At 44.9% G+C, this 27,562-nt stretch overlaps 1 protein-coding gene across 1 annotated transcript in view; it reads left to right on the top strand.

Annotated features, from left to right (window-relative positions):
• The window catches only part of LOC120049183 (rho GTPase-activating protein 8-like), a 105,750-nt gene that overhangs the window by 47,607 nt on the left and 30,581 nt on the right, over positions 1-27,562 (top strand). The window contains exons 2-4 of the mRNA XM_038995411.1: positions 25,688-25,819; positions 26,023-26,109; positions 26,771-26,869. Of these exons, the coding sequence (XP_038851339.1) occupies positions 25,688-25,819; positions 26,023-26,109; positions 26,771-26,869 (318 nt within the window). The remainder of the gene's footprint in view (positions 1-25,687; positions 25,820-26,022; positions 26,110-26,770; positions 26,870-27,562) is intronic.

The raw sequence follows: 27,562 nt of genomic DNA, 5'->3' as shown, positions 1-27,562 counted from the left end.
GGCTTTGTGCATGCTACCTGTGCTGTGAAAAATGTCTGTCCTTATTTGTATTTGGTGGTGAGCTAACATAAATATACGTGGTGTTTTCGCTGTAAAACATTTTAAAAATCGGACATGTTGGCTGGATTCACAAGATGTTTATCTTTCAAATGCTGTATTGGACTTGTTAATGTGTGAAAGTTAAATATTTCAAAAAAATATATTTTGAATTTCGCGCCCTGCACTTGAAGTGGCTGTTGTCATATTGTGCCCGGCTTCGGGCTTGCAGCCATAAGAAGTTTTAAAGGAGAATTTTTAAGCCTTGAGTCAATTGAGAATTGGTTATGTGTTCCATTCAGAGGGTGAATGGGCAAGACAAAATATCTAAGTGCCTTTGAATGGGGTATGGTAGAAGGTGCCAGGCGCAGAGATTTGTGTTAAGAACTGCAACACTGCTGGGTTTTTCACTCTCAACAGTTTCCCGTTCGTGTCAAGAATGATCCATCACCCAAAGGACATCCAGCCATCTTGACACAACTGTGGGAAGCATTGGACTCAACATGGGCCAGCATCCCTGTGGAACGCTTTCGACACCTTGTAGAGTCCATGCCCCGACGAATTGAGGCTGTTCTGAGGGCAAAAAGAGGAGGGGGGGATGCAACTCAATATTAGGAAGGTGTTCTTAATGTTTTGTACACTCAGTGTATGTTATTGATCTGATTAAGAGGACCTCCCTGTCTTCGTTCAAAATAACACCTTATTCCCTATATAGTGAACTACTTTCAATAGGGCCCTTGTCAAAGTTAGCGCACTATATAGGGAAAAGGGTTTCATTTGGTATGAAGCCCCTACCTCCACAGTCCAGAGGTCCATAGTTATGGCCCAGGTGGTTCTGGGTAAGGAAACATCATTATCTGGTCTCGGCCTATGGAATTAGCACTTGATCAATATTCTGATGATGCACCCTCACGTTGGCACGTCATCGATTTCGCCCTATAGGCTGTCCCCGTGACGACATGGTGTTCTGTGTTGTCTCTGACTGGCTGGAGTGACTCACATGTGCCAGTGGTGGCCGTGCCAACATGTAGGTGATTGGCTGCAGCACCACAGAGAAACACTGTTGTTGAATACTGTCAAATAAAAAGCTATTTTTTCTGAAAAAGGCACCCTACACTATTCCCTGTATAGTACACAACTTTTGATCCGAGCCTCGTGAGGAATAGGGCGCCATGTTGGACTCAATCTGCCTCTCCTCTGCCTGTTTGCTATTCCCCTCCGTTCCTCGCTGACAAAGGAGAGATCGGAGGCGTATCGGTTGAGGCAACGCGCCTCATATCTCCTCCAACTATAATTATTCTGTAGCGATCTGTATGACACTGGAATAACACATTTGTAACCAGCAGTAGGGAAGGATAGGAGGAAGGCCGACACAACGCAATGCAACGCAACACAACTCAACTCAACTCAACTCAACTCAACTCAACTCAACTCAACTCAACTCAACTCAACTCAATACAACACACCACAACACACCACACCACAACACACCACAACACAACACAATACAACACACCACACCACACCACACCACAACACACCACACCACACCACAACACACCACAACACACCACAACACACCACACCACACCACACCACAACACAACACACCACACCACAATACAACACACCACAACACACCACAACACAACACACCACAACACACCACACCACAATACAACACAACACACCACACCACACCACAATACAACACACCACAACACACCACACCACAACACACCACAACACACCACACCACAACACACCACAACACAACACACCACACCACAATACAACACAACACACCACAACACACCACAACACACCACAACACACCACAACACACCACACCACAACACACCACACCACACCACACCACAATACAACACAACACACCACACCACAACACACCACAATACAACACAACACACCACACCACAACACACCACAACACAACACACCACAACACACCACAATACAACACACCACAACACACCACACCACAACACACCACAACACAACACACCACACCACAATACAACACACCACAACACACCACACCACAACACAACACAACACACCACAACACACCACAACACAACACACCACAACACACCACAACACAACACACCACAACACACCACAACACACCACAACACAACACACCACAACACACCACACCACAACACACCACAACACAACACACCACACCACAATACAACACACCACAACACACCACACCACAACACAACACAACACACCACAACACACCACACCACAACACACCACAACACAACACAACACAACACACCACACCACAACACAACACAACACAACACACCACAACACACCACAACACACCACAACACAACACACCACAATACAACACAACACACCACACCACAACACACCACAATACAACACAACACACCACACCACACCACACCACAATACAACACACCACAACACACCACACCACAATACAACACAACACACCACAACACACCACAATACAACACAACACAACACACCACACCACACCACACCACAATACAACACACCACAACACACCACACCACAATACAACACAACACAACACACCACAATACAACACAACACAACACAACACAACACACCACACCACAATACAACACGACACAACACACCACACCACAATACAACACAACACAACACAACACAACACACCACAACACACCACAACACACCACAACACACCACACCACACCACAACACACCACACCACAACACACCACAACACACCACAACACACCACAATACAACACACCACAACACACCACACCACAACACAACACACCACAATAAAACACAACACAACACAACACACCACAACACAACACACCACACCACAACACACCACACCACAATACAACACACCACAATACAACACAACACACCACAATACAACACAACACACCACACCACAACACACCACAACACAACAGACCACAACACACCACAACACACCACAACACAACACACCACAACACAACACACCACAACACACCACAATACAACACAACACACCACAACACAACACCCCCCCCCACACCCCCCCCACACCACACCACACCACACCACAACACAACACACCACACCACAACACACCACAACACAACACAACACACCACACCACACCACACCACAATACAACACACCACAACACACCACAACACACCACACCACAACACAACACACCACAACACAAAACACCACAACACACCACAATACAACACAACACACCACAACACACCACAACACACCCCCCCACACCACACCACACCACAACACACCACAACACAACACACCACACCACAACACACCACAACACACCACAACACAACACACCACAATACAACACAACACACCACACCACAACACACCACAATACAACACAACACAACACAACACACCACAATACAACACAACACAACACACCACAATACAATACAACACAACACACCACACCACAACACACCATAATACAACACAACACAACACACCACACCACAATACAACACAACACACCACACCACAACACACCACACCACAACACAACACAACACAACACACCCCCCCACACCACAACACACCACACCACAACACAACACACCACAACACACCCCCCCCCCCCACACCACAACACAACACACCACAACACAACACACCAAAACAACACAACACAACACACCAAAACAACACAACACACCACAACACAACACAACACACCACAACACAACACACCACAACACACCACACCACAACACAACACACCACAATACAACACACCACACCACAATACAATACAATACAACACAACACAACACAACACACCACACCACAACACACCACAATACAACACACCACAACACACCACACCACAACACACCACAATACAACACAACACACCACACCACAACACAATACAATACAACACAACACAACACACCACAACACACCACACCACACCACAACACACCACACCACAACACAACACAACACACAACACAACACACAACAACACACCACACCACAACACAACACAACACACAACACAACACACAACAACACACAACACACCACACCACAACACAACACACCACAACACAACACAATACAATACAATACAATACAACACAATACAACACAACACGACACAACACACCATAACACAACACAACACAACACACCACAACACACCACACCACAACACAACACACCACACCACAACACACCACACCACACCACAACACACCACACCACACCACAACACAACACACCACAACACACCACACCACAACACACCACAACACAACACACCACACCACAACACACCACACAACAACACAACACACACCACACCACACCACAACACACCACAACACACCACACCACACCACAACACACCACACCACACCACACCACACCACAACACAACACACCACACCACAACACACCACAACACACCACACCACACCACAACACAACACACCACAATACAACACACCACACCACAACACACCACACACCACAACACACCACACCACACCACAACACAACACACCACAACACAACACAACACAACACAATACAATACAACACAACACAACACAACACACCACACCACACCACACCACACCACACCACAACACACCACACCACAACACACCACAACACACCACACCACACCACAACACAACACACCACAATACAACACACCACACCACAACACACCACACACCACAACACACCACACCACACCACAACACAACACACCACAACACAACACAACACAACACAATACAATACAACACAACACAACACAACACACCACACCACAACACACCACACCACAATACAACACAACACACCACACCACACCACAACACACCACAACACACCACAACACACCACACCACAATACAACACACCACAACACACCACAACACCCCCCCCACACCACACCACACCACACCACAACACACCACAACACAACACACCACACCACACCACACCACAACACACCACAACACACCACACCACAATACAACACAACACAACACAACACACCACACCACAACACACCACACCACAATACAACACAACACACCACAACACAACACACCACACCACAACACAACACAACACAACACACCACAATACAACACAACACCCCCCCCCCACACCACACCACACCACACCACAACACACCACAACACCCCCCCCCACACCACACCACACCACACCACAACACACCACACCACACCACACCACAACACACCACAACACACCACAACACAACACACCACAATACAACACAACACAACACAACACACCACAACACACCACAATACAACACAACACACCACAATACAACACAACACACCACAACACACCCCACCACACCACACCACACCACACCACACCACAACACACCCCCCCCCCCCCCCCACACCACAACACAACACACCACAATACAACACACCACAATACAACACAACACACCACAACACAATACAACACACCACAACACACCACAACACACCACACCACAACACACCACAACACACCACAACACAACACAACACACACCACACCACACCACAACACACCACAATACAACACACCACAACACAATACAACACACCACAATACAACACAACACACCACAACACAATACAACACACCACACCACACCACAACACACCACACCACAACACAACACAACACACCACACCACACCACACCACAACACACCACACCACAACACAACACACCACACCACAATACAACACACCACACCACAACACACCACAACACAACACACCACACCACAACACACCACAACACACCACAACACACCACAACACACCACAATACAACACACCACAACACAATACAACACACCACAATACAACACAACACACCACAACACAATACAAAACACCACAACACACCACAACACAACACACCACAACACACCACAACACACCACAACACACCACAACACAACACACCACACCACAACACACCACAACACACCACAACACACCACAATACAACACACCACACCACAATACAACACACCACACCACAACACAACACACCACACCACAACATACCACAACACACCACAACACACCACAACACAACACAACACAATACAACACACCACAACACACCACAACACAACACACCACAATACAACACACCACAATACAACACACCACAATACAACACAACACACCACAACACAATACAACACACCACAACACACCACAACACAACACACCACAATACAACACACCACAATACAACACACCACAATACAACACAACACACCACAACACAACACAACACACCACAACACAACACAACACACCACACCACAACACAACACAACACACCACACCACACCACACCACAACACAACACACCACACCACAACACAACACAACACACCACACCACAATACAACACACCACAACACACCACACCACACCACACCACACCACAACACACCACACCACAACACACCACACCACACCACACCACAACACACCACAACACACCACAACACACCACACCACAACACAACACACCACACCACACCACACCACACCACACCACACCACAACACACCACACCACAACACACCACACCACAACACAACACACCACACCACAACACACCACAACACACCACAACACAACACACCACAACACAACACACCACACCACAACACACCACAACACAACACACCACACCACAACACAACACACCACACCACACCACAACACACCACAACACAACACACCACAACACACCACACCACAATACACCACAACACACCACAACACACCACAACACACCACACCACAACACACCACAACACACCACACCACAACACACCACACCACAACACACCACAACACAACACACCACACCACAACACAACACACCACACCACAACACACCACAACACAACACACCACACCACAATACACCACAACACACCACAACACACCACAACACACCACAACACAACACACCACACCACAACACAACACACCACAACACACCACACCACAACACACCACACCACAACACACCACAACACACCACAACACACCACAACACACCACACCACACCACACCACAACACAACACAACACACCACAACACAACACAACACAACACAACACAACACACCACACCACACCACAACACACCACAACACACCACAACACAACACACCACAACACAACACAACACAACACACCACAACACAACACAACACAACACAACACACCACAACACAACACAACACACCACACCACACCACAACACAACACACCACACCACAACACACCACAACACACCACAACACACCATAACACAACACAACACAACACAACACAACACAACACAACACAACACAACACAACATACCACAACACACCACAACACAACACAACACAACACAACACAACACAACACAACACACCACAACACAACACAACACACCACAACACACCACAACACACCACAACACAACACACCACAACACAACATAACACAACACAACACAACACAACACAACACACCACACCACACCACAACACAACACAACACAACACCACACCACAACACACCACACCACACCACAACACAACACAACACACCACAACACACCACAACACAACACAACACACAACACAACACAACACAACACACCACAACACACCACAACACACCACACCACAACACACCACACCACACCACAACACAACACACCACAACACAACACACCACACCACAACACACCACAACACACCACAACACAACACAACACACAACACAACACAACACAACACACAACACAACACAACACACAACACACAACAACACACCACACCACACACCACAACGACTGAAAAGAGATACCCGTTAAAACTACTGGCATCTGTCAAACCTCTACATCACTGGGCTCCTAAAATTAAAGGGGGATTGTTCATTTAATGGTGGCTGGCTGGCTGGCTGATGGGCTGGCTGGTTGGCTAGTTGGCTGGCTGGCTGGCTGGCTGGATGGCTGGCTGGCTGGCTGGCTGGCTGGCTGGCTGGTTGGCTGGCTGGCTGGCTGGTTGGCTGGTTGGCTAGTTGGCTGGCTAGTTGGTTGGCTGGTTTGCTGGTTTGTTAGCTGGCTGGTTTGTTGGCTGATTGGCTGGCTGGTTGGCTATTTGGCTGGCTAGTTGGTTGGCTGGTTTGCTGGTTTGTTAGCTGGCTGGTTTGTTGGCTGATTGGCTGGCTGGTTGGCTATTTGGCTGGCTAGTTGGCTGCCTGGTTGGTCGTCTGGCTGGCGGGTTGCTTGGCTGGTTGGTGTTCTAGCACGCTGGTTGGCTGGTTTGTTGGCTTGCTGGTTTGTTGGATGGCTGGCTGGCTGGTTGGCTGGCTGGCTGGCTGGCTGGCTGGCTGGCTGGCTGGTTGGCTGGCTGGTTGGCTGGCTGGTTGGCTGGCTGGTTGGTTGGCTAGTTGGCTGGCTGGTTGGCTGGCTGGCTGGCTGGCTGGCTGGTTGGCTAGTTGGCTGGCTAGTTGGTTGGCTGGTTTGCTGGTTTGTTAGCTGGCTGGTTTGTTGGCTGATTGGCTGGCTGGTTGGCTATTTGGCTGGCTAGTTGGCTGGCTGGTTGGTTGGCTGGTTTGCTGGTTTGTTGGCTGGTTTGCTGGTTTGTTGGCTGATTGGCTGGCTGGTTGGCTATTTGGCTGGCAAGTTGGCTGACTGGTTGGATGGTTGGTTGGCTGGTTTGCTGGTTTGTTGGCTGGTTTGCTGGTTTGTTGGCTGGTTTGCTGGTTTGTTGGCTGGTTGGCTGGTTTGTTGGCTGGTTGGCTGGCTGGCTGGCTAGTTGACTGGCTGGCTGGCTAGTTGACTGGCTGGTTGGCTGGCTGGTTGGCTGGTTTATTGGCTGGCTGGTTTGTTGGCTGGTTGGCTGGTTGGCTGGCTGACTGACTGGCTGGTTAACTGGCTGGCTGGCTGCTTTGCAGATTGACTGGCAGGCTGGTTGGCTGGTTTCATGGCTGGCTGGCTGCCTGGTTGGTTGGTTGGCTGGTGCTTAGTTGGCTGGCTAATTGGTCGTCTGGCTGGCGGGTTGCTTGGCTGGCTGGTGTTCTAGCACACTGGTTGGCTGGTTTGTTGGCTTGCTGGTTTGTTGGATGGCTGGCTGGTGGGCTGGCTGGCTGGCTGGCTGGCTGGTTGGCTGGCTGGTTGGCTGGCTGGTTGGCTGGCTAGTTGGTTGGCTAGTTGGCTTGCTGGTTGGCTGGCTGGCTGGCTGGCTGGCTGGCTGGCTGGCTGGCTGGCTGGCTGGCTGGTTGGCTGGTTGGTTGGCTAGTTGGCTGGCTGGTTGGCTGACTGGTTGGCTGGCTGGTTGGTTGGTTGGCTGGTTGGTTGGCTAGTTGGCTGGCTGGCTGGCTGGCTGGTTGGTTGGCTGGTTGGCTGGCTGGTTGGTTGGCTGGCTGGTTGGCTGGCTGGTTGGTTGGCTAGTTGGCTGGCTGGTTGGTTGGCTGGTTGGTTGGCTAGTTGGCTGGCTGGTTGGTTGGCTGGTTGGTTGGTTGGCTAGTTGGCTGGCTGGCTGGCTGGCTGGCTGGCTGGTTGGCTGGCTGGTTGGCTGTCTGGTTGGCTGGCTGGTTGGTTGGCTAGTTGGCTGGCTGGCTAGTTGCCTGGCTAGTTGCCTGGCTGGGTGTCTGGCTGGTTGGCTGGTTGCCTGACTGGCTGGTTGGCTGGCTGGCTGTTTGCCTAGCTGTTTGCCTGGCTGGCTGACTGGCTGGTTGGCTGCCTGGCTGGTTGACTGGCTGGTTGCCTGACTGGCTGACTGGCTGGTGGCTGGCTGGTTGCCTGACTGGCTGACTGGCTGGTGGCTGGCTGGTTGCCTGACTGGCTGACTGGCTGGTGGCTGGCTGGCTGGCTGTTTGCCTGGCTGGCTGACTGGCTGGTTGGCTGCCTGGCTGGTTGACTGGCTGGTTGCCTGGCTGGCTGACTGGTTGGCTGGCTGGTTGACTGGCTGGTTGACTGGCTGGTTGCCTGACTGGTTGGCTGGTTGGCTGGCTGGGGGAGGTGATTAAAAACAACCTTCCATTCTGAACAACTTCATTCTCCACGTTGTCCTGCATAAAGCTGCATAAAGCTGCATAAAGCTGCATAAAGCTGCATAAAGTTTTAATAATTGCAATTCAATTCAGCTCACAGTTCGATACTAAAGAGGTCGAAATGCAAATGTTGGCTCGGCTGGGGTCCAGTTGTTGTTTTTGATGGGGATATATAACTTTGGCACAGTTAGGAGAGAGAAAGGCTGATAGAAAACACTGAATAATCCCTGATTGTTAAATGTGATACAATACTCAGACGTGTGTAACTTATATTTGCGTAGTGTACTCCGCTACCTGAGTCATCTCTCACCAAGCCCTCCGCTCTCTTCATGCCTCTGTCCACACAGATCAAACTCTCTCCCCTTATCTCTCACCAAGCGCTCCTCTCTCTTCCTGCCTCTGTCCACACAGATCAAACTCTCTCCCCTTATCTCTCACCAAGCCCTCCGCTCTCTTCATGCCTCTGTCCACACAGATCAAACTCTCTCCCCTTATCTCTCACCAAGCCCTCCTCTCTCTTCATGCCTCTGTCCACACAGATCAAACTCTCTCCCCTTATCTCTCACCAAGCCCTCCGCTCTCTTCATGCCTCTTTCCACACAGATCAAAGCTCCTGTCACTCAGGAGTTGCTCAAGACCATTAAGCGTTCAGTCTGCGATACCGTTAAAAGCAGCACGTGATACCGATGCTGATTTCCACTTTGCTTCTTAATATAAATCTACAAGCGTTCTGTAATTCCACTGTTAGTTTGTGTATCTTACTGTCTCTAAACAGCTAGTTTGTCTTTTTCTAGGCATGTTGTGCCTAAATTGTGTTAGCCTCTAATGCTAATCGCTAGTTAGCTGGCTAGCTAGCTAACACTTGTACTGAGTCAGCGCAAACGTAGCTAGCTAATACAGCCTGATACCAGTGATGGTGTAGACCTAAATCAGCATGTTGTTTGTTCAACAGTATCTTCTAAATCAAAGAGGAATAGGTGAAACATGAATATGTTGGCTATATGAAGTAAGAGAGAACATTTAATGTAGCCAAAGATTATAGGGTCCTCTGGGAAACACATCCCGATACTTTGGTTCCTACCCTGTCACAATAACTCCTCACCTGGCTTTTTATTTGTTGTCATGTCAACCAACACTGTATTTAAAGTTTTCACTATCATATTCTAACTACAGAATTAGAATAGTCATTCTCTTTCCATGATTCCAACAGTTCACCCAGCTGTTTTGATCTAAATCGGAGGTCAAATCGTCATTGCAACATTTGTTTAAAAACAAGGCCTAGATAGTCTGCCAATATCCTGCAGCCCTACATGGCAGTGTACAGGAAATGATCTCATATTAGGATAGGAAATGATCTCATATTAGGACAGGAAATGTCAAAATTTATGAAAATGTAGAAAATAATTTCTGGTTTGAAGTTTGATAAAACAGTATAAACCAATCAGAATGGAGAACTTATATTACAAAAAAACATAGAACACCGTCAAATACCGGCAATTTTTTTTTAAATATTGTGATATGATATTTTGGCCATATCGCCCAGAACTAACACACACACACACACACACACACACACACACACACACACACACACACACACACACACACACACACACACACACACACACACACACACACACACACACACACACACACACACACACTCAATGTCAGGCTAAATATATTAGCTCTGGCTTTAACATGCTAGCCATACATGTAATTAACATTAGCCACCACACCACAATGTTAGTCTATCTCTCCCTGGTCTGATTGGTGCCTCTGGGGAGGCAGGATGTTTTAATGGTGTGTTTTCCTGGAGCATACACACACACACACACACACACACACACACACACACACACACACACACACACACACACACACACACACACACACACACACACACACACACACACACACACACACACACACACACACACACACACACACACACACCAAACATGCACACACAAACACAACGACTGCATTTCATTATTAAGGGCATCGTGGCCCAAATTTCTCTCTTTGTTTCTTTCTGCACTGATGGAGGAATAGGGTAATGGGGGGGGGGGGGGGGGGGGGGGGAGAGAGAGAGAGAGAGAGAGAGAGAGAGAGAGAGAGAGAGAGAATAAATGAGAGAGAGAGAGGTGGATAGAGAGACAGATACAGAGACAGAGACAGAGAGAGAGAGAGAGATGGAGAGAGAGATGGAGAGACAGAGAGAGAAACAGGCAGAGAGAATGAGAGAGAGAGAGAGGGAGTAGTTAGAGCTAGTGTCTGTGGCAAGGCATACTGTGTCACAGCGTGGGCCCTATTGTGTGACACACATACACACACACACACTGAGCTGGTGGTAAGCATGCCATGTCATGATTACATGGTCTATTGGAGCTGAAGCCAAATGCACCCAGCTTCAGGCCTCGATGACGTCACAGATGACCCACATGCAGATTGTCTAGGTTCTATTTTACAATGTTCCGTCGGCCAGAACAGCAATAAACAGCCTTTTCATTGAATGTTCAGTTGGTTGTACTGTGTGCTGCTTTGAAACTGGGATAACCCACATTTTGGATTCAGTCCAGTCCATGCACCTGCAGTTAAAACAGACCAACGTGTTTGAGACCAGAACTAACCTGCAGTTAAAACAGACCAAATTATTTGAGACCAGAGCTAACCTGCAGTTAAAACAGACCAAAGTATTCGAGACCAGAGCTAACCTGCAGTTAAAACAGACCAAACTATTCGAGACCAGAGCTAACCTGCAGTTAAAACAGACCAAAGTATTCGAGACCAGAGCTAACCTGCAGTTAAAACAGACCAAAGTATTCGAGACCAGAGCAAACCTGCATTTAAAACAGACCAAAGTATTCGAGACCAGAGCTAACCTGCAATTGAACAGACGAAAGCAGTGGAGTGCAGACCGGATGATAGAGAATGGTGATTATTTAACCTCTTGACTCACTAAGAAGACAGCCAGGGTTATTTCACATACTGATGATAGTATTGATTATCCAGTCCAATCAGAATCCAACGCTACGCAGGGGAATCCACACTCACACACACACACACACACACACACACACACACACACACACACACACACACACACACACACACACACACACACACACACACACACACACACACACACACTGGGCTACGCAGGGGAATCCACACACACACACACACACACACTGGGCTACGCAGGGGAATCCACACACACACACACACACACACACACACACACACACACACACACACACACACACACACACACACACACACACACACACACACACACACACACACACACACACACACACACACACACTGGGCTACGCAGGGGAATCGACAAGGCATGAGTGAGTGATGGGAATTGAATCAGTCATCGAGAGACACTGTCTGTTCCTCAGAGAGAAACATATCAAACTGTTCTGTGTCATTGACTCTGTTGTGATTGGGTCCATTTACTGTGATGTTACGTTTTCTTCTTAGATGTTGTCATATTGTCTGTTTCTATGTAGTGCACTATATTTGGCATCCTATTCCCTATGTAGTGCACTATATTTGGCATCCTATTCCCTATGTAGTACACTACTTTTAACCATGTTCCCTATATAGTGCACTACCTTGAACCATGTTCCCTATATAGTGCACTACCTTTAACCATGTTCCCTATATAGTGCACTACCTTTAACGATGTTCCCTATGTAGTGCACTACTTTTAACCATGTTCCCTATGTAGTGCACTACTTTTAACCATGTCCCTTATATAATGCACTACTTTTAACCATGTTCCCTATATAGTGCATTACTTTTAACCATGTTCCCTATGTAGTGCACTACTTTTAGCCCATGTTCCCTATGTAGTGCACTACTTTAAACCATGTCCCTTATATAATGCACTACTTTTAACCATGTCCCATATATAGTGCATTACTTTTAACCATGTTCCCTATGTAGTGCACTACTTTTAACCATGTCCCCTATATAGTGCACTACCTTTAACGATGTTCCCTATATAGTGCACTACTTTTAACCATGTTCCCTATATAGTGCACTACCTTTAACGATGTTCCCTATATAGTTCACTACTTATAACCATGTTCCCTATGTAGTGCACTACTTTTATCATGTTCCGTACGTAGTGAACTACTTTTAACCATGTTCCCTATGTAGTGCACTACTTTTAACCATGTCCCCTATATAGTGCATTACTTTTAACCATGTTCCCTATGTAGTGCACTACTTTTATCATGTTCCGTACGTAGTGCACTACTTTTGAAAACAGACCAAAGCAGTCGAGACAGAGCTGACCTGCAGTACAACAGACCAAAGCAGTCGAGACAGAGCTGGCCTGCAGTAAAACAGACCAAAGCAGTCGAGACAGAGCTGACCTGCGGTAAAACAGACCAAAGCAGTCGAGACAGAGCTGACCTGTGGTAAAACAGACCAAAGCAGTCGAGACAGAGCTGACCTACAGTAAAACAGACCAAAGCAGTCGAGACAGAGCTGACCTGTGGTAAAACAGACCAAGGCAGTCGAGACAGAGCTGACCTACAGTAAAACAGACCAAAGCAGTCGAGACAGAGCTGACCTACAGTAAAACAGACCAAAACAGTCGAGACAGAGCTGACCTGCAGTAAAACAGACCAAAGCAGTCAAGACAGAGCTGACCTACGGTAAAACAGACCAAAGCAGTCGAGACAGAGCTGACCTGCAGTAAAACAGACCAAAGCAGTCGAGACAGAGCTGACCTGCAGTACAACAGATCAAAGCAGTCGAAACAGAGCTGACCTGCGGTAAAACAGACCAAAGCAGTCGAGACAGAGCTGACCTGCGGTAAAACAGACCAAAGCAGTCGAGACAGAGCTGACCTGCAGTACAACAGACCAAAGCAGTCGAGACAGAGCTGACAACCTATTCAAATCAAATCAAATCACATTTTATTTGTCACGTACACATATTTAGCAGATGTTATTGTGTGTGTAGCGAAGTGCTTGAAATTTCAGACCCTTTCCCTACATAGAGCACTACTTTTGACACCCTATTCCCTACATAGAGCACTATTTTTGACACCCTATTCCCTACATAGAGCACTACTTTTGACACCCTATTCCCTAGGGCACAGGTGTCAAACTCATTCCACGGGGGGCCGAGTGTCTGCGGGTTTTCGCTCCTCCCTTGTACTTGATTGATGAATTAACATCACTAATTAGTTAGGAACTCCCCACACCTGGTTGTCTAGGGCTTTATTGAAAGGAAAAACCAAAAACCTGCAGACACTAGGCCCTCCGTGGAATGAGTTTGACACCCCTGCCCTAGGGTATCAACCTTTGAATAGAGGCGTAGAGTATAGCCATGTGAATCAGAAAGAGCCTCACATGTTATAGAATTAGATTATCATTATATTATTCTGATAGACAGCGCCTCAAATCACATCACATGTTATAGAATTAGATTATCATTATATTATTCTGATAGACAGCGCCTCAAATCACATCACATGTTATAGAATTAGATTATCATTATATTATTCTGATAGACAGCGCCTCAAATCACATGTTATAGAATTAGATTATCATTATATTATTCTGATAGACAGCGCCTCAAATCACATGTTATAGAATTAGATTATCATTATATTATTCTGATAGACAGCGCCTCACATCACATGTTATAGAATTAGATTATCATTATATTATTCTGATAGACAGCGCCTCACATCACATGGTATAGAATTAGATTATCATTATATTATTCTGATAGACAGCGCCTCAAATCACATGTTATAGAATTAGATTATCATTATATTATTCTGATAGACAGCGCCTCACATCACATGGTATAGAATTAGATTATCATTATATTATTCTGATAGACAGCGCCTCACATCACATGGTATAGAATTAGATTATCATTATATTATTCTGATAGACAGCGCCTCACATCACATGGTATAGAATTAGATTATCATTATATTATTCTGATAGACAGCGCCTCAAATCACATGTTATAGAATTAGATTATCATTATATTATTCTGATAGACAGCGCCTCAAATCACATGTTATAGAATTAGATTATCATTATATTATTCTGATAGACAGCGCCTCACATCACATGGTATAGAATTAGATTATCATTATATTATTCTGATAGACAGCGCCTCAAATCACATGTTATAGAATTAGATTATCATTATATTATTCTGATAGACAGCGCCTCAAATCACATGTTATAGAATTAGATTATCATTATATTATTCTGATAGACAGCGCCTCAAATCACATGTTATAGAATTAGATTATCATTATATTATTCTGATAGACAGCGCCTCAAATCACATGTTATAGAATTAGATTATCATTATATTATTCTGATAGACAGCGCCTCACATCACATGGTATAGAATTAGATTATCATTATATTATTCTGATAGACAGCGCCTCAAATCACATCACATGGTATAGAATTAGATTATCATTATATTATTCTGATAGACAGCGCCTCAAATCACATCACATGTTATAGAATTAGATTATCATTATATTATTCTGATAGACAGCGCCTCAAATCACATGTTATAGAATTAGATTATCATTATATTATTCTGATTGACAGCGCCTCAAATCACATGTTATAGAATTAGATTATCATTATATTATTCTGATAGACAGCGCCTCAAATCACATGTTATAGAATTAGATTATCATTATATTATTCTGATAGACAGCGCCTCAAATCACATGTTATAGAATTAGATTAGTATCATTATATTATTATGATAGACAGCGCCTCAAATGACATTTTATAGATTTAGATTATCATTATATTATTCTGATAGACAGCGCCTCAAATCACATCACATGTTATAGAATTAGATTATCATTATATTATTCTGATAGACAGCGCCTCAAATCACATGTTATAGAATTAGATTATCATTATATTATTCTGATAGACAGCGCCTCAAATCACATCACATGGTATAGAATTAGATTATCATTATATTATTCTGATAGACAGCGCCTCAAATCACATCACATGTTATAGAATTAGATTATCATTATATTATTCTGATAGACAGCGCCTCAAATCACATGTTATAGAATTAGATTATCATTATATTATTCTGATAGACAGCGCCTCAAATCACATGTTATAGAATTAGATTAGTATCATTATATTATTATGATAGACTACTTTTTTATTTTACCTTTATTTAACTAGTCAAGTCAACAAATTCTTATTGACAATGACGGCATACCCCGGCCAAACCCGGACGACCTGTGCCAATTGTGCTCCGCCCTATGGGACTCAAGTTGTAGAGGGAGGTGTAGAGGGAGGTGTACAGTCCCAGTTGTAGAGGGATGTGTTCAGTCCCAGTTGTAGAGGGATGTGTTCAGTCCCAGTTGTAGAGGGAGGTGTTCAGTCCCAGTTGTAGAGGGAGGTGTTCAGTCCCAGTTGTAGAGGGAGGTGTTCAGTCCCAGTTGTAGAGGGAGGTGTTCAGTCCCAGATGTAGAGGAAGGTGTTCTGTCCCAGTTGTAGAGGGAGGTGTTCAGTCCCAGTTGTAGAGGGAGGTGTTCAGTCCCAGTTGTAGAGGGAGGTGTTCAGTTCCAGTTGTAGAGGGAGGTGTTCAGTCCCAGTTGTAGAGGGAGGTGTTCAGTCCCAGTTGTAGAGGGAGGTGTTCAGTTCCAGTTGTAGAGGGAGGTGTTCAGTCCCAGTTGTAGAGGGAGGTGTTCAGTCCCAGTTGTAGAGGGAGGTGTTCAGTCCCAGTTGTAGAGGGATGTGTTCAGTCCCAGTTGTAGAGGGAGGTGTTCAGTCCCAGTTGTAGAGGGAGGTGTTCAGTCCCAGTTGTAGAGGGAGGTGTTCAGTCCCAGTTGTAGAGGGAGGTGTTCAGTCCCAGATGTAGAGGAAGGTGTTCTGTCCCAGTTGTAGAGGGAGGTGTTCAGTCCCAGTTGTAGAGGGAGGTGTTCAGTCCCAGTTGTAGAGGGAGGTGTTCAGTTCCAGTTGTAGAGGGAGGTGTTCAGTCCCAGTTGTAGAGGGAGGTGTTCAGTCCCAGTTGTAGAGGGAGGTGTTCAGTCCCAGTTGTAGAGGGAGGTGTTCAGTCCCAGTTGTAGAGGGAGGTGTTCAGTCCCAGTTGTAGAGGGAGGTGTTCAGTCCCAGATGTAGAGGAAGGTGTTCTGTCCCAGTTGTAGAGGGAGGTGTTCAGTCCCAGTTGTAGAGGGAGGTGTTCAGTCCCAGTTGTAGAGGGAGGTGTTCAGTTCCAGTTGTAGAGGGAGGTGTTCAGTCCCAGTTGTAGAGGGAGGTGTTCAGTCCCAGTTGTAGAGGGAGGTGTTCAGTCCCAGTTGTAGAGGGAGGTGTTCAGTCCCAGTTGTAGAGGGAGGTGTTCAGTCCCAGTTGTAGAGGGAGGTGTTCAGTCCCAGATGTAGAGGAAGGTGTTCTGTCCCAGTTGTAGAGGGAGGTGTTCAGTCCCAGTTGTAGAGGGAGGTGTTCAGTCCCAGTTGTAGAGGGAGGTGTTCAGTTCCAGTTGTAGAGGGAGGTGTTCAGTCCCAGTTGTAGAGGGAGGTGTTCAGTCCCAGTTGTAGAGGGAGGTGTTCAGTCCCAGTTATAGAGGGAGGTGTTCAGTCCCAGATGTAGAGGGAGGTGTAGAGGGAGGTATTCAGTCCCAGTTATAGAGGGAGGTATTCAGTTCCCTCCCTTCTGTATTGCTACTGCATCATGTATGACATATGACGTTACATGTTGCTCTCCATTGGAACATAACCAGATGTATTAATACAGAGAGGTTCCTTTACGTATCTGCACCGTGGACTGGAACATAACCAGCTATATTAAAACAGAGAGGTTCCTTTACGTATCTGCACCGTGGACTGGAACATAACCAACTATATTAATACAGAGAGGTTCCTTTACGTATCTGCACCGTGGACTGGAACATAACCAGCTATATTAATACAGAGAGGTTCCTTTACGTATCTGCACAGTGGACTATAACCAACTATATTAATACATAGAGGTTCCTTTACGTATCTGCACCGTGGACTGGAACATAACCAACTATATTAATACAGAGAGGTTCCTTTACGTATCTGCACCGTGGACTGGAACATAACCAGCTATATTAATACAGAGAGGTTCCTTTACGTATCTGCACCGTGGACTGGAACATAACCAGCTATATTAATACAGAGAGGTTCCTTTGCGTATCTGCACCGTGGAGTGGAACATAACCAGCTATATTAATACAGAGAGGTTCCTTTGCGTATCTGCACCGTGGACTGGAACATAACCAACTATATTAATACAGAGAGGTTCCTTTACTTATCTGCACCGTGGACTGGAACATAACCAACTATATTAATACAGAGAGGTTCCTTTACGTATCTGCCCCGTGGACTGGAACATAACCAGCTATATTAATACAGAGAGGTTCCTTTACGTATCTGCACCGTGGACTGGAACATAACCAACTATATTAATACAGAGAGGTTCCTTTACGTATCTGCACCGTGGACTGGAACATAACCAACTATATTAATACAGAGAGGTTCCTTTACGTATCTGCACCGTGGACTGGAACATAACCAACTATATTAATACAGAGACTGGAACATAACCAACTATATTAATACAGAGAGGTCCCTTTACGTATCTGCACCGTGGACTGGAACATAACCAACTATATTAATACAGAGACTGGAACATAACCAACTATATTAATACAGAGAGGTCCCTTTACGTATCTGCACCGTGGACTGGAACATAACCAACTATATTAATACAGAGAGGTTCCTTTACGTATCTGCACCGTGGACTGGAACATAACCAACTATATTAATACAGAGAGGTCCCTTTACGTATCTGCACCGTGGACTGGAACATAACCAACTATATTAATACAGAGAGGTTCCTTTACATATCTGCACCGTGGACTGGAACATAACCAACTATATTAATACAGAGAGGTTCCTTTACGTATCTGCACCGTGGACTATAACCAACTATATTAATACAGAGAGGTTCCTTTACGTATCTGCACCGTGGACTGGAACATAACCAACTATATTAATACAGAGAGGTTCCTTTACATATCTGCACCGTGGACTGGAACATAACCAGCTATATTAATACAGAGAGGTTCCTTTACGTATCTGCACCGTGGACTGGAACATAACCAACTATATTAATACAGAGAGGTTCCTTTACGTATCTGCACCGTGGACTGGAACATAACCAGCTATATTAATAGAGAGGTTCCTTTGCGTATCTGCACCGTGGACTGGAACATAACCAGCTATATTAATACAGAGAGGTTCCTTTGCGTATCTGCACCGTGGACTGGACTATAACCAAATATATTAATACAGAGAGGTTCCTTTACATATCTGCACCGTGGACTGGAACATAACCAACTATATTAATACAGAGAGGTTCCTTTACGTATCTGCCCCGTGGACTGGAACATAACCAGCTATATTAATACAGAGAGGTTCCTTTACGTATCTGAACCGTGGACTGGAACATAACCAACTATATTAATACAGAGAGGTTCCTTTACATATCTGCACCGTGGACTGGAACATAACCAACTATATTAATACAAAGAGGTTCCTTTACGTATCTGCACCGTGGACTGGAACATAACCAACTATATTAATACAGAGAGGTCCCTTTACGTATCTGCACCGTGGACTGGAACATAACCAACTATATTAATACAGAGATGTTCCTTTACATATCTGCACCGTGGACTGGAACATAACCAACTATATTAATACAGAGAGGTTCCTTTACGTATCTGCACCGTGGACTATAACCAACTATATTAATACAGAGAGGTTCCTTTACGTATCTGCACCGTGGACTGGAACATAACCAACTATATTAATACAGAGAGGTTCCTTTACATATCTGCACCGTGGACTGGAACATAACCAGCTATATTAATACAGAGAGGTTCCTTTACGTATCTGCACCGTGGACTGGAACATAACCAGCTATATTAATACAGAGAGGTTCCTTTACGTATCTGCACCGTGGACTGGAACATAACCAACTATATTAATACAGAGAGGTTCCTTTACGTATCTGCACCGTGGACTGGAACATAACCAACTATATTAATACAGAGAGGTTCCTTTACGTATCTGCACCGTGGACTGGAACATAACCAGCTATATTAATAGAGAGGTTCCTTTGCGTATCTGCACCGTGGACTGGAACATAACCAGCTATATTAATACAGAGAGGTTCCTTTGCGTATCTGCACCGTGGACTGGAACATAACCAACTATATTAATACAGAGAGGTTCCTTTACGAATCTGCACCGTGGACTGGAACATAACCAGCTATATTAATACAGAGACGTTCCTTTACGTATCTGCACCGTGTACTGGACCATAACCAACTATATTAATACAGAGAGGTTCCTTTACATATCTGCACCGTGGACTGGAACATAACCATCTATATTCATACAGAGAGGTTCCTTTACGTATCTGCCCCGTGGACTGGAACATAACCAGCTATATTAATACAGAGAGGGTCCTTTACGTATCTGAACCGTGGACTGGAACATAACCAACTATATTAATACAGAGAGGTTCCTTTATGTATCTGCACCGTGGACTGGAACATAACCAACTATATTAATACAGAGAGGTCCCTTTACGTATCTGCACCGTGGACTGGAACATAACCAACTATATTAATACAGAGACTGGAACATAACCAACTATATTAATACAGAGAGGTCCCTTTACGTATCTGCACCGTGGACTGGAACATAACCAACTATATTAATACAGAGAGGTTCCTTTACGTATCTGCACCGTGGACTATAACCAACTATATTAATACAGAGAGGTTCCTTTACGTATCTGCTCCGTGGACTGGAACATAACCAACTATATTAATACAGAGAGGTTCCTTTACGTATCTGCACCGAGGACTGGAACATAACCAACTATATTAATACAGAGAGGTTCCTTTACGTATCTGCACCGTGGACTGGAACATAACCAACTATATTAATACAGAGAGGTTCCTTTACGTATCTGCACCGTGGACTGGAACATAACCAGCTATATTAATACAGAGAGGTTCCTTTACGTATCTGCACCGTGGACTGGAACATAACCAACTATATTAATACAGAGAGGTTCCTTTACGTATCTGCACCGTGGACTGGAACATAACCAACTATATTAATACAGAGAGGTTCCTTTACGTATCTGCACCGTGGACTGGAACATAACCAGCTATATTAATACAGAGAGGTTCCTTGCGTATCTGCACCGTGGACTGGAACAATAACCAGCTATATTAATACAGAGAGGTTCCTTTGCGTATCTGCACCGTGACTGGAACATAACCAAGCTATATTAATACAGAGAGGTCCATATCTCCCTCTATGGTCTGTTCTGCTATATGTAGTCCATATCTCCCTCTATGGTCTGTTCTGCTGTATGTAGTCCATATCTCCCTCTATGGTCTGTTCTGCTGTATGTAGTCCATATCTCCCTCTGTAGGACGTCCTCTATGGTCTGTTCTGCTATATGTAGTCCATATCTCCCTCTATGGTCTGTTCTGCTGTATGTAGTCCATATCTCCCTCTGTAGGACGTCCTCTATGGTCTGTTCTGCTATATGTAGTCCATATCTCCCTCTATGGTCTGTTCTGCTATATGTAGTCCATATCTCCCTCTATGGTCTGTTCTGCTATATGTAGTCCATATCTCCCTCTATGGTCTGTTCTGCTATATGTAGTCCATATCTCCCTCTATGGTCTGTTCTGCTATATGTAGTCCATATCTCCCTCTGTAGAACGTCCTCTATGGTCTGTTCTGCTATATGTAGTCCATCTCCCTCTATGGTCTGTTCTGCTGTATGTAGTCCATATCTCCCTCTATGGTCTGTTCTGCTATATGTAGTCCATATCTCCCTCTATGGTCTGTTCTGCTATATGTAGTCCATATCTCCCTCTATGGTCTGTTCTGCTATATGTAGTCCATATCTCCCTCTATGGTCTGTTCTGCTATATGTAGTCCATATCTCCCTCTGTAGGACGTCCTCTATGGTCTGTTCTGCTGTATGTAGTCCATATCTCCCTCTATGGTCTGTTCTGCTATATGTAGTCCATATCTCCCTCTGTAGGACGTCCTCTATGGTCTGTTCTGCTGTATGTACTCTATCTCCCTCTATGGTCTGTTCTGCTATATGTAGTCCATATCTCCCTCTATGGTCTGTTCTGCTATATGTAGTCTATATCTCCCTCTATGGTCTGTTCTGCTATATGTAGTCCATATCTCCCTCTATGGTCTGTTCTGCTATATGTAGTCCATATCTCCCTCTATGGTCTGTTCTGCTATATGTAGTCTATATCTCCCTCTATGGTCTGTTCTGCTATATGTAGTCCATATCTCCCTCTATGGTCTGTTCTGCTATATGTAGTCCATATCTCCCTCTATGGTCTGTTCTGCTGTATGTAGTCCATATCTCCCTCTATGGTCTGTTCTGCTATATGTAGTCCATATCTCCCTCTATGGTCTGTTCTGCTGTATGTACTCCATATCTCCTCTATGTCTGTTCTGCTGTATGTAGTCCATATCTCCCTCTAGTGTCTGTTCTGCTGTATGTAGTCCATATCTCCTCTATGGTCTGTTCTGCTATATGTAGTCCATATCTCCCTCTATGGTCTGTTCTGCTGTATGTAGTCCATATCTCCCTCTATGGTCTGTTCTACTATATGTAGTCCATATCTCCCTCTATGGTCTGTTCTGCTATATGTAGTCCATATCTCCCTCTATGGTCTGTTCTGCTATATGTAGTCTATATCTCCCTCTGTAGAACTTTTCTATGGTCTGTTCTGCTGTATGTAGTCCATATCTCCCTCTATGGTCTGTTCTGCTATATGTAGTCCATATCTCCCTCTATGGTCTGTTCTGCTGTATGTAGTCTATATCTCCCTCTATGGTCTGTTCTGCTGTATGTAGTCCATATCTCCCTCTATGGTCTGTTCTGCTATATGTAGTCCATATCTCCCTCTATGGTCTGTTCTGCTGTATGTAGTCCATATCTCCCTCTATGGTCTGTTCTGCTATATGTAGTCCATATCTCCCTCTATGGTCTGTTCTGCTGTATGTAGTCCATATCTCCCTCTGTGGTCTGTTCTGCTATATGTAGTCCATATCTCCCTCTATGGTCTGTTCTGCTATATGTAGTCCATATCTCCCTCTGTAGGACGTCCTCTATGGTCTGTTCTGCTATATGTAGTCCATATCTCCCTCTATGGTCTGTTCTGCTATATGTAGTCCATATCTCCCTCTATGGTCTGTTCTGCTGTATGTACTCCATATCTCCCTCTATGGTCTGTTCTGCTATATGTAGTCCATATCTCCCTCTATGGTCTGTTCTGCTATATGTAGTCCACATCTCCCTCTGTAGGACGTCCTCTATGGTCTGTTCTGCTATATGTAGTCCATATCTCCCTCTATGGTCTGTTCTGCTATATGTAGTCCATATCTCCCTCTATGGTCTGTTCTGCTGTATGTAGTCCATATCTCCCTCTATGGTCTGTTCTGCTATATGTAGTCCATATCTCCCTCTATGGTCTGTTCTGCTATATGTAGTCCACATCTCCCTCTGTAGGACGTCCTCTATGGTCTGTTCTGCTATATGTAGTCCACATCTCCCTCTGTAGAATGATTGCATTTGTGAGTTTTCTGGGTAAGTCTCTTGAGGAGCCACTGAACATGCCAAATGGCACGTATGTTTTTAATGTTGCTCATTAGAAAAACTAGATTTCAGTGTTGAAGGTGTGTCTCCTGACCGAATCCACGTTTGGTTAATGGTGTTTGTCCCTCTAGAGACACTGTAGAGAGGTTGTGGGCTGGAAGCCTATTTCACTTCCTCAAAATCCCCAGAATGAATCTAACAACACATTTTTTTTTAAATGTTGACGTTTTTGGCGATGGATGTTTTAGTTACGCAAGTTTACATCTAAAGTGTTTTGTGCAGAATTTCTCAAGTTAAAATATACTCCACGTTTTGTCTTACGTTAACAGTCAGAGCTGCTGGGCAGTGTAGACCAGTGACACAATTTCAATTGAATCAATTTGTCGCCGCTCCAGAACCTCCCATAAGAGTTGAGATCTGGGGACTGAGACGACCATGGAATACGGTTGCCATGGTTTTCCTGCTCATCAGACCATTCAGTGACCCCTCCTGTCTTGTGGATGGGGGCATTGTCATCTCATAGCCATGGTACCCAAAATAATGGCCTGCCCTGCATTTTTATACATGACCCTAAGCATGATGGGATGTTAATTGCTTAATGAACTCAGGAATCCCACCTGTGTGGAAGCACCTGCTTTCAATATACTTTGTTATCCCTCATTTAGTCAAAGAGTTTCCATTTTATTTTTGGGCAGTTACCTGAGTGCTCTGCTCTCTTCTCTCCCTGGTTGTAGGTATCTGATCTACACTCTGGACCAGTATGTAGAGAGTGATTATACGGTAGTGTACTTCCACCATGGTCTCCGCAGCAGCAACAAGCCCTCGCTACAATGGCTACGAAACGCATACAAAGAATTTGACAGGAAGTAAGTCACCTTGACCTCTGACCTACGACTTTTCAAGCCCTCTCAATCAAAATATAACTCAACGAGCCAGTTTTTCCAGAATTATGTTTACCCTGGTGTGTGTGTGTGTGTGTGTGTGTGTGTGTGTGTGTGTGTGTGTGTGTGTGTGTGTGTGTGTGTGTGTGTGTGTGTGTGTGTGTGTGTGTCAATGTATTTCCTGACAGGTACAAGAAGAACCTGAAAGCCCTCTATGTTGTCCATCCTACTAACTTTATCAGAATCCTCTGGAATATATTCCAACCACTCATCAGGTATGGTGCCCAGTCATCTTTCTACAGTAATAATCTAGAATACAGTATATTCCAACCAATCAGGTATGGTGCCCAGTCATCTTTCTACAGTAATAATCTAGAATACAGTATATTCCAACCACTCATCAGGTATGGTGCCCAGTCATCTTTCTACAGTAATAATCTAGAATACAGTATATTCCAACCACTCATCAGGTATGGTGCCCAGTCATCTTTCTACAGTAATAATCTAGAATACAGTATATTCCAACCAATCAGGTATGGTGCCCAGTCATCTTTCTACAGTAATAATCCAGAATACAGTATATTCAAACCACTCATCAGGTATGGTGCCCAGTCATCTTTCTACAGTAATAATCTAGAATACAGTATATTCCAACCAATCAGGTATGGTGCCCAGTCATCTTTCTACAGTAATAATCTAGAATACAGTATATTCCAACCACTCATCAGGTATGGTGCCCAGTCATCTTTCTACAGTAATAATCTAGAATACAGTATATTCCAACCAATCAGGTATGGTGCCCAGTCATCTTTCTACAGTAAAGATGCCATTCAGGCCTGTACTGCACAAGTCTGGTCTCCACAACAGTATTCATGGCTATGAAAGACATTTGGCATATTGACTGACCTTTCTAACTCTCTGTTCTTCCTGTTTTAGTCACAAGTTTGGTAAGAAGCTGACCTATGTGAACTACCTGGCTGAGCTCAGAGATCACCTGAGCTGGGATCAGCTCATCATCCCACCTGATGTCCTCAGGTAGGTTACACCTCTATACCACTACCTTACCCTGACCCCTGACCTTAACCCTAACTACCTGGCTGAGCTCAGAGACCACCTGAGCTGGGATCAGCTCATCATCCCACCTGATGTCCTAAGGTAGTGTATTCATGTATCCAACCAACCACGGAGGTAGTGTACTGTATTCATGTATGTAACATACAGTAGAAGTTGGAAGTTTACATACACCTTAGCCAAATACATTTAAACTCAGGTTTTTCACAAATCCTGACATTTAATCCTAGTACAAATTCTCTGTCTTAGGTCAGTTAGGATCACCACTTTATTTTAAGAATGTGAAATGTCAGAAGAATTGTAGAGAGAATGATTTATTTCAGGTTTTATTTCTTTCATCACATTCCCAGTGGGTCAGAAGTTTACATACACTCAATTAGTATTTGGTAGCGTTGCCTTTAAATTGATTAACTTGGGTCAAACGTTTCGGGTAGCCTTCCACAAGCTTCCCACAATAAGTTGGGTGAATTTTGGCCCATTCCTCCTGATAGAGCTGGTGTAACTGAGTCAGGTTTGTAGGCCTCCTTGCTCGCACACGCTTTTTCAGTTCTGCCTACATATTTTCCACAGGATTGAGGTCAGGGCTTTGTGATGGCCACTCCAAAACCTTGACTTGGTTGTCCTTAAACCATTTTGCCACAACTTTGGAAGTATCTT

This window comes from Salvelinus namaycush, chromosome 6, assembly GCF_016432855.1.
Source record: "Salvelinus namaycush isolate Seneca chromosome 6, SaNama_1.0, whole genome shotgun sequence".
Lineage (NCBI taxonomy): Eukaryota > Metazoa > Chordata > Actinopteri > Salmoniformes > Salmonidae > Salvelinus > Salvelinus namaycush.
Note: the sequence above shows the minus strand (reverse complement) of the source record. Positions and strands in the feature narration are given on the sequence as shown.